The sequence below is a fragment of the Euleptes europaea genome, chromosome 2, assembly GCF_029931775.1.
Source record: "Euleptes europaea isolate rEulEur1 chromosome 2, rEulEur1.hap1, whole genome shotgun sequence".
NCBI classification, from domain to species: domain Eukaryota; kingdom Metazoa; phylum Chordata; class Lepidosauria; order Squamata; family Sphaerodactylidae; genus Euleptes; species Euleptes europaea.
In genome coordinates this window covers 71708454-71725143 of record NC_079313.1, presented here as the reverse complement: position 1 = coordinate 71725143, position 16690 = coordinate 71708454, and the positions used below count along the sequence as shown (strand labels likewise).

Sequence of the window (16690 nt, the reverse complement as noted above, 5' to 3'; positions counted from 1 at the left end):
AATGGGTATTAGAGCACATTCTAAAGTCAATATTAAGTACTTCAACCCATTGGCCTATAATTCTATCACTAAAAAAACTCCATCAATTTTGTTGAGAAATTTATTCATTAAAAAAAAGTTGCTTCAGGGGGCCCCTCTGGGATTAGGGGCCCTGAAGCTTAAGCTTCATTAGTTTCACAGTAGATCCGCCTCTGCTGCCAGCTACGGGTTGGGAAATACCTGGAGAATTTTGGGACGGAGCCTGAGGAGGACAGGGTCTGGGGAGGGGAGGGATACCATTGCCATAGAGTCCAATAGCCAAAGCGACTATTTTCTCCAGGTGAACTGATCTCTATTGGCTGGAGATCAGTTGTAATAGCAGGAGATCTCCAGCTAGTACCTGGAGGCTGGCAAACGTTTTTCTACACACATTTCAAGGACCTCCAAAAATATTTAATGCTGCCACAGTGAACAAGCAAATCAATTCCACAGTATTTTCCTATGTCCTTCTTTACCTCTACCCATCACCACACAAAAAAGGGACCTGATTCTAAGCCATTTGACGAACTCTACATTGAGAAAGCTCATACCCTACCAGAAAATATTTTTGTTAGTCTTTAAGGTGCTACTGGACTCTTGCCCTTTTTGACTACTGCAAACAGACTAACACGGCTACCCACTGTGAATTATCTACATTGAGAGAAAGGGATTAAAAACAAAGGTTTTGTACATAAAATATATGAAGAAGCCTTACACCCAGAGGCCAAAAACTACGGCAAGCAATGTCACTAACACCATGCTTGATGTGCAGTAATTCATTATCAGAACACCCCGTACTCCACCCCAAGAATCTACTTGCCAGCCTGAACAAGAAGTGTATGGAAACTTCTGAAACTGTGTCACTGGAAAGCAAATGCTATTTCAGGTACTTAATTTGGGGGCATGACAACAGAGTGCCGAATCCTCAGTCAGGAAAAATAAAAAAAGCATTAAATACGCAAGAGTTACAGGGAGTCATTGTCCTCCCCCCAACACACACACAAATAAAAGCCATGTAGTAGCTTTTCTTAGAATCAATCAAAATAACACATAACAGTGTGCAAACTTTCAGGTTTTGCAGAACTCTTCCATCAGTATGAATGTCTAAAAACTAAACAATAATAAGGGGTGAATGCCTTGGGCACTGATATGAAGGCCTCTTGTATTCCTCTTTTGTATGCAAAAACGCTACATTCCAGAGACTATGAATGCCATTCAACAACCTTTCTCCCCCAACCAAGAGTCCTCTGTATAAATGTATGTTTAGCCTCTAATTTGTTAAATAAAGTCTGTCTTTTTTTAATACAAACCAGTTTGGAAGCTATTTTATTCCTGACTCGATGAGAATATAAAACGCCACATAGCTGAGGCTCAAGCCCTTACACAAAAAAATATGAATTTGTGATGAGAAATGCTAAATTGGGAGGGGGGATTTAGTTACAGACTGCCAAGCACTTCTGTGCTTTCAGGTGCTCTCTTTTGTGTGGACCAAGAGTACAAAGAACTCTCTATTACAAGAAATAGAGTAGCTTCTTCATAAAAAGAAATTGACATTTATTAGCTTCCCGCTCGCTTGATGACTCCACATTTCTTGCTGGCAGCTGTGCAAGGATAATAGAAGTAGAAAGAGTTCATTACTGCAGTAATGAAATTTCAACTACTATTTAGATAAGGTTGCACATGCTGCTTACATTACTTTCATAACGCTGACACCAATCCTAACCAAAGCCCTGCCTTGGTTCTAGTGCTCTATACGAGATGCCACATAACTAATAGGCTATTTAATGACAAACAGGGAAGACGTTAGGCTACGAAAAAGCTGACTGGTATTATATTTTTCTAGATATACTTTGTAGAAAAATCTGAGGATAAAAAGAAAAAAGGTGCCTTGAATTCAAAGCCAGATTAAACAAGCAAATCTGGGCAACTGGCCAAATCCCCCACCCCCATCCCCAAATACACAGCTGTTATTAATTTTATAGAACCTCTTTTAGTCTGACCAAATCAAGCAATACTTCCTGATGTTGACTGAAAGAAATAACTATGCAGTGCACTCCAAGCTACTTCAATAGTGTTCAGTTACCACTAGCGAATTTAGGGGGAGGAAAAGTCACAGATTATTGCTAGTTCTCTGGGAGAAACTGGGAGCATTAGAATTGCCAACTTCTGACACAGCACATGTGCCTTTAATATCTGCATAACAGGCAAGGTGTCACACAGGACACTTAAAACCAACATCCTAAAAAAATCTATTCAACACCCACTGACAGTCTCAGATTCACCAGACATAAACTTGCATGTTTGCTGCTATCAGGTCCAATAACTTGCTTTTAACTTTTAATGGAACTTCAACATCATTTCAGGATATTGAATTCTGCACTTAATATCTCAAGTTGAACTTGCCAGGACTTGCACAGAATCACACAATACACAGAGGCCCCACAAGAACTTCCTAAAATACTCGTGGTTAGTAATGATCACACCTTCCTGAAGTTCAAGTCTGTTTCAGTATGAATAATTGCATTCAATTTGCCTCAGTTGCTTTCTGTGCTTCTAGACTCTGCTCTTTAAAATATTAAGTGTTATACTTTGCATTTTAGAGGTGACATAAGCAACACAAATGTCTTAAAAATGAGTAAATATTATAGAATTCCCATGGGTATATGAATTTATTTTCTAGCTTCATACCAATATGAGTTGTAGCTATTAAAGCGCAGAACAGCACAGATCCTGTACGTATTAGTAATGCGCCCATTAATCCCTGTTTTAGCCAGGATCAAATGCACATTAGGCGAAACGCATGCATTCAATCCTGGCTGAATCCTGGCTGAAACAGGGATTAAAGGAGGATAAAGCCACCATGCATTTTTGCGCTATGATTCTATGATTGCCATGTGTCTCCAGCTGTATAAATGTCAGTCTGTGAATCTACTTCCATTAATTTTGATTGACAATCAAGGGGGGTATCCATGGCCCAGAAGGAAATTATGGTAACGGTACTATACTGAACATCCTTTACATTCTGAAGCCTAATAGACTGTCTAGAATATTTGACTAAGATTGGACAGACCTGGATTCAAATCCCCACTCACCTTGAAGCGCAACAGTGACCTTGGGTCAGCGACTTTCTCTCAACTTAACTTACCTCACAGGATTGTTTTGAGGGAAAAATAGAGGAGAGGAGAACCAAGTATGCCACTCTAAGCTTTTTGGAGAAAGTGCAGGGCAAAAATATGTATAATAGATAAGGTAGCACATGAGAGATCAAGTTAAGCTTCAACATGAAACTCTCAGGAAAGCTGTCAAGTACCGTAGACACCTAGCCATCTGTCCCCTAGGAATGCCACAGGGAAAAATGCAAAGTCTTCCCTTTTTCCTACATGGATTTTCAATCCCATAAACCTGCTCATTTAATTTTAAAAAAAGGTGGAGGGGGCCTTTAACAGTGAGTTCTTTATGTAGTGGATTGATCTAACCTCCCTAAGGCGCTTGCCTGCCTCTAAGAAGAGTCCTCTCCACTTTTCCATTTTAAAAAGAAATTAATATTATTATTAGGTTATCCATAAAAATTATTAAAATTATGAAACCAAAGTGCTGTAAAAACAACGCACAGAGCCGTTTTTGTCTGCTGATCCTTAGAACCAACATAGAAGAGGAGCTGTAAGCCATCACATTTCACAGGTGTGCTAAACCACTGGCTTTACTGCAAATACACAGTTGCTTTGAACCACTGCCAGCAGAAGGGATAAAGAAGTTAAATATAGCAGTAAGGTAGACATTTCAGCAAACAGCAAAGTTCACATTTTTGAAAGTACGTTTTGAATTTAGATAATCATAACCACTTACAGTGTTTCTACAGTGAAAGGACATTATCGTTGCAAATGAGTAGATGAAGATTTTACATTAAAACTGATTTCCTATCACAGATCAATACAACGAAAACAAGTAGGGCAGATTATATGAAATATGATCCTCATATGAACAGCACACTGTTGAAGTCCCACAGGCATATTTTGCATGATCTGCTGCTTTCTGAAAAATTATGAGAAGCTCTCTTTTCTGATGTCTCTAGTTCTTATGGTACAAAAAATAATATTGAAATGACAGCAGAAGCCACTTGCCAAATTTCAACAGCAGAAGGTCAATTTTACAAGTTGTCACATTTACTGAATTTTACCAGCTGTCTCACTATTTTGAGCATCAAGAAGTAGAAAGACTGCCACTTCTACTGTGTGTGTGTGTATTAACTTCAGCAAACCAGAATACCTAGATGGGAAGATTGATCACTTCCCAACATGGCAAGATCCTTTTCTTCTGAAAATACTCCAACTCATTAAGCTCAGAGCAAAACTCATACCAGTCCCCAGCTATTCAAATCACACCTTTTATTGGGCCAACTGCACAGGAAAGCAGGAAAATATGTTTAAGCTGCACAGCTCTTTTCCTACATTGCCCAGCCCTCCTGTTAAGATCCCCCTCCCAAACCCTGCTCTTTGGGCTCCTACCTGCCAGAAGGAAGCAGGTTGCAATCACAAGCAGCTTCTTCAGTGGTGGCACCTCACTTTTGGAATGTCTCTGAGGCCCTGCTCTACAGCATCAGCTGTAAGGGTATCCCAGTTCTAGAACCCCTTTCCCTCAAATGCTCACCTGATAGCAATATTTGGTTTTTGGCAATGAAGGCAAGCTTTTTTTCTCCCAGACTGTTGGTTGATTTCCTTCTCTCTTCTCTCCGTTTGCTTTTAATTAGCAATTAATTGTTCCTGACTTTTAAAGAAGTGTTCCGACACTGCTTTGACTCATTTATTGGACTTACGGTTGCTGTACTGGCTCATTTGTTTTAGGATTTTTTTAGTGTATTTACAATACATCTATCCATCTTTTATGGTTTTTAATCCCAGTCTTCTTCCAAGGAACCCTGTGCATAGGGTAACCAACCTCCAGGTAAAACCTGGAGATCTCTCAGAGATTCATTCCCCTGGGGGGGAAATGGCTGCTTTGAAGAGTGAACTTTACGGCATTATACCCCAATGAGATCCCTCCCATCCTAAACAAACCCCACTGTCCTCAGGCTCTACCCCCAAATCCCCAGGACTGTCCCAATCTAGACAGGCTGTGTAGTAGGGTTAGGCTCAGAGAAAATAAGTGGCTCACAGACACCCCATGAACTTGACTACCATGGCAATCTCAGCCCAGATCTCCCCAGTTCTGGCTTGGCTAAAGAACCAGATCAGTTCTTTAGTTCCTCTTTGCCAAAATTGTCTTACTTCTCTATGTGCCTGTAGTTTTACCAATAATTTGACCAATGCAAACTCAATCATGGTGACCTCCAGAGTCCGTTTTTAAAGGACAAGAGACTGACATACAATGCGGTTCCTCAAATGAATGCCACAGTACAATCAGAACAGGTATGTTCTGGGAGTTGGCAGCCATGAGTTTCACTGCAGGTACAGCAATTCCTTTGCTGTTGGCTTTTAACATCTCAACCTAAACCTCCCATTTTCTGAATGCCATATACCCACCTCCATTTATCCTGGTGTTAATGTTCTTTCATAGGAGAATACAAACTCTGATGCACACTGTTAGGGCTACCCCAGTTACAGTGCCAACCTAAACTCTTCTAAATCCATTGAAGTCAATGGGCTTAAAAGGGTGCTACTCTGCTTAGGATGGCACTGTTACACTGCTAGACCTTCGTTTTCAACGCCCAGGGTCATCATGTCATTCAACAGGCAGCAAAAACTCAAGAGAAACAATGATGCCTCAACATCATGAACAGACTTTAAAATCAGAAAGACAGAGAAGCCTGGAGTTAACATTAACTATTCTTTTGTATACAATTAGAGCATTTGGGTTGTTTATGTGGAAACAGATGCCATGTTTATGTATAGCTCATTTTTATTTACACATTTATGACTACATATGACACCAGAAACCAGCATCATACTATGAGTGACATGCAGTCTACACAGCAAGGCCTGAGGCTAAGTATTCAAGCTAACAAAGATGACACAAAGTGACAGATGAATTGCCAGGGAACTCAGCAGGGAGCTCTCATACAGAGTGCAACTCATGGACCAGAACTGTCTGGGTCCTTCTCCTCTTTTTCTTTCAGTCTAGCAACTGTTCTCCTTCACAATGTAATGGGAGGGTAAAATAAAGTCAGTTCCCTGCAGACAGTCAAAAGACTATCAGTCAATTCCACAGTATTGCTGTCAATATCTTCTTCAACAGACTGATCCTCTGAAAGACTAGTTTTTGCCTGCTGCCTAGCCACAAGCAATTCCTGTACCTTTTCCTGGATGAGTCTCCTGCCATCCTACTTCTTGTTTACTGGGGCCAACTGGTCCTAGTATAGTCATCGCAATATGGAGTGCTCCCTCATGAACCACTCCACAGTGGCATGCCTTCATTCACATTAACAGGAAACAAGTCATGTCATCTTTGGGTTCCTTCTCCAGGTTTGAGATCAGCCTGGACCCTTCTGTACAGGATCCAGGAATGGATTCAAGTTTCTGTGATTTAACACTTTGGTGCCTACCAATACAATCTGCAGAAAGCTTACCTTGCAGAAAGTCCCACTGAGTAAACATCAGTAGGATGTTCAGTGGACCTGCTTAGAACTATACTGTCAGTCTGACAGCAGAGGCTAGCTGTCCCAGCTAGGCTCATCCTAATGCATTATAATTTAAAGTACTAGGTAAATTGAATTTTTAAAAAGTAATCAACATTACACATTATATCAAAGCCGCAAACAATGGAAGAGATATTAGATTGGTAACACTAACATTTTCCAGTATATGCATACATTTTCTACTTTACTATTAAAAATAGAACACTTACCACTAAATCCCAGTTATTTTGTTCAAGTAAGGTGATTGCTTCATCAATATTTTCTATACCGGTACATGCCTAAAAATGAAGAGCACAGGGTTCAATTAAAGCAATTATACAAGCAATTATTAATTCTTTTAGAAAATTAAATATTGCAGCTGCTTTTTATCTAGAACAGTTTAATGACAGCTGGAGACTAAATTTAATTTCTACCCAACTCACAAAACCAAAAATGTTAGGCAGCTGATGGCAGACAGGAAAGTATGAACAAACCACATACTCTTCTTGTTAATCAAAATGATTATAAAATTAACTAGGTTGACATAGTATGGCAGATTGTTAAGCATTTATACAGTTCTTCTGAAATGTAAAACTTTTGAGAGAAGCTCAGCCTGGGGGGAAAATAGTTTTTTGACCAAGATTATCAATGTTTCCTTGGGGCTTCAACAGCAAATGTAAAATTAACACTGAGCTATGACCAATCCCAGCTTTTTGACAAGTATACCAGTAGAATGCACATCTTTGTGAACAGCATCTTGAATAACCTAGCTGGACAGGGAGTACTTTTTTTAAAAACAGGAAGGATACAGGCTATAGCTCAAGATCCCCAACCTTTTAAAGCCAGTGGGCACCTTTGGAATTCTGACACCTCAATGGGCTGCCACGGGATGTGGAGTCAACCACAAAAGGGCCACTACTGGAGGTGGAGCACCACACACACACACACACACACACACACACACACACACACACACACACACACAAAGGGCACAAGGAGTAATTTTTAAAAATACACTGGTCAAGAGGAGTGTGTGACAGAATATAACCAGCACTGTGGTGGCAGCTTCCACCGAAACATTATTATTTTAATCTGCACAGCCCATCAGATCTAGGGTTGCCAGGTGCCCGCTGGTGGCGGGCAAACCCCCGGCAATTGCCCCCTCTGCCCGCCGACCACCTGAGGGTCGGCGGGCAAACGTGCACGCGCGCATGCATACCATGTGCGGCACTTCCAGTTTAGAACCGGTTCGGCCTCGCGAGGGGCCTTTACCTCTTAGTTTGAGTGGTAAAGGGCCAGTTTACCACTCAAACTAAGAGGTAAAGGCCCTTAGCAAGGCGGCACTTCCAGTTCTAAACTGGAAGTGCCGTGTGTGCGCACATGCTTAAATACGAAAGCCTCCCACCGGAGGAAAAGAGGGACATGGCAACCCTAATCAGATTTCTAATGGCCAATCAGAAGCCCTGCTGGGCAGAAGCCCCACTTGACCCCCCCCCATCTCTAAACACACTTTACAGACACCAGGAAAGGTGTCAGTGGGCACTATGGTGCCACGATTGGAACCCCTGCTACAGCTCTAACCTTCTGCATTTGAGGGGTCACAGTGTTGTAACTATATAATCAAACTCACTTTCCCAATCATTTTCCTTGTACAGAACACGTTAAATCAGATACAATTACAGAGGACACAGACAGAAGACAGTGTCTGCAAAAGTGTTCCTAGCTGAAGAAGGAACCATTGTAGCATGTACAGTTCCCCCCATGATCTAAATGCTGGAGATACATGTGCATTGCCTGTATACAAATATCAGCAATTGTACCAAGCAGTTGTTAAGTAGAGGTAGATGATTTTATTTCTCTTGTCCCACCCACCCCTTTCCTGTCAAACAGTTGAATGGCACAACTCTTGATTTTCAAAAGGGGTATGAGCACACAATCCTAGCTATCACATATGTTTTAATTTCAAATATTTCTCTCTCTCTATGTGTGTGTGTGTGTGTGTGTGTGTGTGTGTGTGTGTGTGTGGAGAGAGAGAGAGAGAGAGAGAGAGAGAGAGAGAGAGAGAGAGAGAGAGAGAGAGAGAAGTAAACATCTTAAGGACTAAATCTGAATAGGCACGAAATTAATTTGGTGTAGGTTCCATTCTAACTAGAAGTGACAGATGAAGAAGTATCTGTGATACAAGCTACAAAGGATGATATATTTATCTTTTCCACAGACTTTGTCATTGTGGATAAAAAAAGGGTTTGCAATCCTTGCTTGTATTTCAGTTCAGCCTAAAAGGTTGAGAGAATAACTCTCTAAGGCCCTTTACCAAGTACACACTAAAACCCATCATTTCTGTCCCTTGTGCTATGCCACTCTCAATTCCACGTACCAGATATTTTACTACTAACAGGGACATTAAATCTAGCATACAAGGAACGTGTGAATCGTCATTTTCCGTAGCAAAGCTAGTTGTAGTCCCCCAGGTTCAAGGAAAAAAGTAGTTTACAATGGAAACAAAAAAGCAGAAGTCTAAACATTCTCTGTTCCAAAACCAATCTACCAAGAAGACTGGAGGTCTGTTTAACTACCAGAAGGGAGGCCAAGCACTCGTAAGGTTAAGTTTGTTCCAAGTTATACTACAACTTTTCCAAAATTCCTCTGTCTAGTTAAGTGTATTAACGGAACCCACATATGATACTGGATGCAAGCCGCTATCCTTATCTCATAAAAGTCCAGAGGGAGAAGGCAAACAAATTGCATTTAACAGTGTTAGCAGTAAACAAAGCCTTCCTTTGCATTTCCCTACCACCACCTGCTCCTTTTCCACTAGTTAAAAAGCTCCCTCCAACAGCAAGTTATTTCGTCATTAACAGACTCACTCTATTTAATGGATACAAAAGAAATAGATGTTCAATACTCTCCAGTCACCCTTAGGGTTGCCAACTCCAGGCTGGGAAATTCCTGGAGATTAGGGGTGGAGCCTAGGGAGGATGGGGTTGTGATTGGGGGGGCCAATAATGCCATACAGCAGGGGTTCTCAACCTTTTTTGCTCCTTTCCCCCCTTTCACCATTGTTCAGAATATAATTCCCCCTTAAATTAAAAACAAACCACAATTTTACAGATTGTACATAATCTATAGGACATCACACTTTGCTGAATAGTGGTCCCAATTCCACCACCACCCCGGAACCCTAAAATCCCCCCCGGGGGGGAATTCCCCCCTTGTTGAGAACCCATGCCATAGAGCTTACCCTTCAAAGCAAGCATTTTCTCCAGAAAAACTGATCTCTCATCTAAAGATCATTTGTAATTCTGGAAGATCTCCAGGCCCCAGGCTTCAGTTTAGGAACTCAGTAAAAAAAAAAACTTCTGATGGATAAATTATTATATTAATATACCAAAAACTCAAATATTAACTCAGTATTAATATACCTAAACTCAAAATATGAATCAAAAGTCGGATTAGGATCTATGAGACCAGGTCCAAATTACCGTACCACTGTAAAGCTCACTGGGATCCTGGGCCAGTCCTAACCTACCTCACAAAGTTGTTGTAAAGATAAAATAGGGAAGTGGGAACCATATATGCTGCCTAGAGTTCCTTTGAGCAAGGGTGGGATAAAAATGTGCCTTAGAAAACTCCATAGTCATTCTCTTCTTTCTGTTTTTTTTAAATAGTTTCCAGAAGGACTAAGACACACTTTCCCACAAGGTTGCTACCATAGGCAGCCTTATATACAGAGCCTCACAACATTATATTTTAAACGGGCAAAAGACACAGTAAAAATCAATGTGCTAGGACACTAAAGAAATACATTGTACTCTGAAGTTGCTGCTCACAGATGAGACCAAAATAAAAGTAGGGGGTGTTGTTGTTTTCTCAAGGTTTAGGGCAAAAGCAGTGCAAGAGCCCTGGGATGTAGCTCAAAAGGAGTTAGAGGCCTTCAGCCCCAGTGTGTAAAACCCGAGCCCTGAACCAGTGCCTTCCTTCATTGTTGTCCCACAATTGTGTAAGCATAGTGGAGGGGTAGCTCAACGACATGCACTGGATCATGACTGCTAATTGCTATAGGACTGGGCATCACTGAAGGCGAGCTGGCAAGCAGGAGGGGGGCAAGAAATTCCAGGGAAATGTATTTTTCCTTTGGCAGAGAATAGTTGGAGAAAATTGGGGGGTGGGTAGTGAGAAATGCATTGCAGGGATTAATTTTTTGAACCGAAAGTTATTAGGAGGGAATCTGGAAAATAAAGTAATCTGTAAAGAGAACAATTATTTTCAGCGTGTATGGGGTTGAGGAGCGGCAATTGGGTTCAGGTGTTGCATAAAAAGATTCTTGCTGGGTCAGTCCAAGGCCTGTCTACCCCAGTATTCAGTTTTCAATAGTGAGCAGCCTGATGCATCTGGAAATGTCTAAGCAGAGCATGAAAGTGCTGCCATGTCCTTTCTTTGCCCCAGCATCCAGCACTGCATATGGAAGTTCCATCATGACTAATCACTATTGATAGACCTGTCCTCCTTGATTTTGCCTAACCCTTTTCAAAAGTCACCTTTCTAAGCTACCTTTCATTTGTCTGGGCAAACATGAAAGTTAGGCAGAAGAGCAAGTAACAGACAGTTAAGCATCCCATGGTATTGCCGCAAAGGAGAATCATAGAATTTATCCATGCTGTAGCCTATCCAAGCTAGACTACTGCAGTATGATCTGTGTAGGGCTGCCTTTGAAGACAATTTAGAACCTTCAGCTAGTTCAAAATGCAAAAGTAAGATTACTATTTGGTGTAAGTTACAGAGTAAGTTATATCTGGTGTAAGTTATATTTCACCTATGCTATGAGATTCATGTTGGCTACTGGATAGCTCTCCACCTCAGTTCAAAAAGCTAACTATGCCCTTTAAAGCCCAACAGTCCTGTAATAAGGTTTTTAAGGCTTGCCTACTCTCATAGAACATGCCTAATTACTGCAGTCATTATCTGAAGGCCTATGCCATGTGCCACTATCATCTCATCTGTGTTGGGTGGGCCGAAAAGACAGGGCTTTTTGTGGTGCTATCTCATTTATAGAGCACCCAGCCCACAAATATTCAGCTGAAACAAAGTGTGCTAATTTCTAGCACCTATCTAATGACATATTTGCCTACCTACGTTCTGTGCTGAGTATGGCTTTTTAGTTTTGAATGGGGTTTTAATATCTTAAGCTACTGTTTTTTAAATGTTTATATTGATTTTTAACTGTCTGTAAGCCACCTTCAGTAGAGGAACAGGACAGAAATTATTCATATATTTTATCTATACACACAGAGAGAGTTCCAAAGAGGGAGATGGAGATGAAAGAACATGTGAGGTGTGGGTGGGGGTGCAAAATTCCAACCTGACAGGTAGCCAAAGGAATGATTACAAGATACTTGCACCTTGTAATGTTAAGCAGAAACGTAGAATAAGATCAGCTTGTGCTACCACAGCTCCAAACTGGATGTTGCCTGCAATGAAGCGATTATATCAGTGCTCATTCCAGACTGCTATTTGAATTCCACAAGTCACAAGCTTTGGCACGTGACTCAGTCAACATACAAGCAACCCCCAACAGAGAACACACAGGAGGGCAGAGGCAAAATTCAACCAAATGGGAGATCTGTACATGTGTAGATGGGGCCTAAAGAAAGCATAGCCTGCTCTCAAAAATACAAGGATAAACAAAAGTTGCATTTCAAACAAAAAGACCCCAATCATATCAGAGCCGTGAGCTGTAAGAAAGCCGACCCAGATGCTACCTCCTGCTACCAAACTCACAACCTGCCAGGTATGGAGATAAATTAATAAGCAGGAATTCTTCTGGTTCTCCATCTGAGAAAAATTAAACTCCACAGCAATCTTCAAAACCAAAGTGTATATTCTAATCATATGTTTTCTAATCTCATTGATTTCAATGGAGATTACAACATGCTCTGCAAGTTAATCTTTACAAATCTTAAAATCAATAGGAAATGCTTAACATTTGACTAATCATCCTCAAAAATATTATAGCTATTTCCTTTTTTTAAAAGCTTAGGAAACTTAGCTGTAATGTACAAATTCTATCTTAAAAGTCAAAAGATCCAAGGGTTAAGCTATGTAACATTTCCAGTCATCTGGAAGCCAGGATGAAGGGGTGAATGGAAGTTTGAGGGGATATTAAAATATACCATATATTGTCGAAGGCTTTTACGGTCAGAGTTCATTGGTTCTTGTAGGTTATCCGGGCTGTGTAACCGTGGTCTTGGTATTTTCTTTCCTGACGTTTCGCCAGCAGCTGTGGCAGGCATCTTCAGAGAAGTAACACTGAAGGACAGTGTCTCTCATGTCTGAAGGACAGAGAGACACTGTCCTTCAGTGTTACTCCTCTGAAGATGCCTGCCACAGCTGCAGGCGAAACGTCAGGAAAGAAAATACCAAGACCACGGTTACACAGCCCGGATAACCTACAAGAACCAATACCATATATTGACTGATATAATGTTATTTTCAAAAGAAAAAAACACATAGCAATGGTTTGCATATATGTTGTACTATATGATCTACTTATGAAGGAGCTTTAATCTTTTTCTCAAACGGTAGCTACAAATAATTATAAATATAATAATTGCACCTGCTGCAAAAAGGCCAGAGGAATTAGCACACTTTCCCTACAAGAAAATGCTAAAAAAAGGGAGCTTTTTAATTGTGGGGGGGAAACAGAATTATGGGGATATTAATATTTATAAAGTTAATCACGGCATGGAAAACTTAGAGCAAGAACTTTTTTCTTCCTCTCCCATACTACTACCGTTTGGGGCATCCCATGGAAGTGATGGGCAGTAAACAAAGTACTTCTTCGTCCAGCACATAAGGACCGTGTTTCATTGCTGTATGGTAAGGTAATGGCCACTGGCTAAAGTGACTTTCAAAGGAGCCTTCACGTTTTATAGATTCATCAGCGGCTATTAATGAATGTGAAATGGTATCCACATGTTCAAAGGGAGTGTGCTAGGGAACAAGAGGAGGACAGGACAGCTGCCTTCATGTCCTGTCTGTGGGTTTCCCAAAGAATTTCTGTTGTCCACTAAAGGAAGCAGGAAGCTGGACTTGATAAACTTTTGCTCTGACCCAGCAGAACTGATCATATGGTTGTGTTGTTATGCTGTGTTTGTACGCCTGTATGTTTTTACTGAATTCTTTAAATATTTTATATATACCTTATTTTAATTGCTGCTTTAATGTTTTGATGTTCATCACCTTGGAGACCCTATTTGGGTGGAAAGGAGGCACATGAAACAGTATAAGTAATTAAATAAATAAATATGTTCTTACAGTATACCCTTGTGCAGATTTACTCAGAAGTTAGACCCCCCACACACACATTCAATTCGACTTACTGTCAAGTAAGGGTGCATAGGATTGAAGATGGAGCTGCTAAGGTGCCCAAAAGTACTTAAGAATACATATATTCTTCCCTTATTTGCAAATAGTAAGACCTTCAAGTTAAAAATATTTTGGACAGCAAAATGTATGTTTATATTGTGGGTTTAGCGATCATATGTAGACCTAAACATTATCATTAACATGCAGAATCTGAAGGACATTCCTATTTTCTAGAAAGCAGAAATAAGCACCCCATAATGTAATTAAAATCATTTTACTGAACATTTGTAAATAAAAAAGTTTTTCTACCATTTGTCAACAAAATTTCCAGTTTTTCCGTATCAGCCAATTGCTGGAAAAGCAGTTTTTCCCTAAACTTTCCAAACATTCATAACTTTATGCTAGATATATTAGTGGATTTTTCATATTTGTTTTATCATTAAGAAGAACAAAATCAAGCTTATATAGAGCACAGAGTGGGGGGTTACCAAAATAATCTGTGTTTATCAAACACAGCCTAACTGCAATTTACACAAAGGACGTGAAACAGAAACACTGACTATGTGTTTCTCTTTGTGCACATGTTTTGCAAAGAACTGCTGTACATGTCACATTGTTTTAACTCAGCAAATTCCTTGTTCTGTAAGCAAGATAGACAAACATCTTAGGATTCCCATATGGCACCCCAACACATGTTAATACTAGAAAGTGTAAAACCAAAACAAATGCAAGCACCTTACTCAAGTCTTGGCTAATGCTGGTAAAAACACAGCAGTTTAAACATGCATCAAAACATCCAGAGTCAGATTACCGTCTGCTATGATCAAAAAATGCACTGAGATTTGAGTTCAGCTCTCACCAGTCATTTATTCAGTAAAACTGCAGTCCTAGGCTCTATATATATGCTTGGAAATCAATGGCACTTACTTGTAAGTAAATGTTATTTAGGACTGTCACGTGTATGACCTTGAAGAAACCTAGCTTCAGTTCATTATCCATAAAAATGGGAATGATCTACCAGAATGAGTTCTGAGGATTAGCAACATACAACAGATAATAATACTACATGCAATTAAAAGACAAATATCATAAACATCCAGTGTTGTTTGGGATACATTACTGAAATCCAGATCCAAAACAGAATATGCATGATTAGGGGACTGCAGTTTAAATATTAAATACAGATAGATATTTCTGCATATTTATAATGTCAGAACATTTATCCAGAGCTCTAAAACACTTTAAGTAAAATGTTCTGGAAACAAACATCGAAATTCATTCTTATGAACAACTCACTTCAAAAGCAACAATACAATTGAAGGTTTAGGTCCAACCAGAGCCAGACCAGAAGGTCTATGCTCAAGCAGAACAGGAAATATTAGAGATACTCTGAAGATTTGCCAGCATAACTATCAAGGTTTTGATCCTATGAAGTGTGATTTTAGCAGGCCTCTTTGCTGAAGATAAACATTATATGCTGTATATTACTGCAACATATGAGTAAGTTTTCTATGAGTATATGAAGATGCTTTCTTCAAATCTAAACAAACAATAATATAAAAGTAATGTCCATGGGGGTTTTATTCAGATTTCAAGCATACATTATGACCATCACAGGCTGGCTCCTGATCCTAATCAGTTTCAATGAGATATCCAGTCCAATGTTATGCGTGTTTGTTCAGAAGTGAGTTCAATGGGACTTGCACATTAGTAAACATACTTCAGACAGTAACCATACATGTATATCTATGTGATGAACTTCATCCTTCAGAGACAAACTGATTACAACAGTGCTGTTAAATGGATTTGGGACTTAGGCCCATCTTAGGTTTGGTAAAATGATAATACCTTTTATGTTTTCAATATTATGATGCAACAGGTTGACCAATGTAGTTATTTTATGAAATAAATGTTTTTATAAAATCATATGCATTCATATACAGCAGTAGGCACCCTAGCGCACAAAAATAAGATACATGCCTTACCCTCATATTTGTAACTATGGGTTTAAAAATATGTATGATGATACTCACATTTAGGATTTGGATTTTATCCTAGTCAGAACAAGCTAAAGTTGGCAAATAGCCTGAGACAGAAAGTTTATGAAGAAATTGCCTTGCCTGAACTGAAATTCCAGATAAACAATATTAAAACGCCAGAAAGCAATACACTTTCTTTAGGGGACAGAGATGCATTATGGGACCAAAACTAAACCATTTAAAATCAATTTCAGTTCAGGTTTCTTACACTGTATGTCCCCTCCCTTTAATTTTTCCCCTTTCCTATCATAGTTTGAAACCAGTATTGACTATTGGAATGTTGGCAGGTATCTTACAATGACAGCACCTTATTTCCAGCCCACTACAGTTATCTATTTATTATTTAAAAGCTTACATCGAGGTGAAGGATACAAATCTAAGAGAACAAACAAGAGAACATACCTTTGTCTTAAATATTTTTCTTTGTGAAGGACTCAGATAATCCAAATGCCTTACTTATTAGTGAAGTAGCTTTTTATTATTTGTGCCACTTGAAAAACTGAATGCAATTGAAAGCAGTTTTAATATTTTTAATTCCACTGTCGTTTCAGAACAGAGTCCATAATTCCAGTACTTAAATCTTCCCTCAAAAACACAAGAGCCAGAGAAAGAGGAAAGCAAAAAGCAGATCATGGGTCGAATATGGCAGTGGTGGAGA

At 39.7% G+C, this 16690-nt stretch overlaps 1 protein-coding gene across 1 annotated transcript in view; it reads right to left on the bottom strand.

Moving 5' to 3' along the window:
• The window catches only part of FAF1 (Fas associated factor 1), a 243967-nt gene that overhangs the window by 227023 nt on the left and 254 nt on the right, over window positions 1-16690 (bottom strand). Inside the window, exon 2 of the mRNA XM_056844462.1 lies at window positions 6859-6927. Within this exon, the coding sequence (XP_056700440.1) occupies window positions 6859-6927 (69 nt within the window). The remainder of the gene's footprint in view (window positions 1-6858; window positions 6928-16690) is intronic.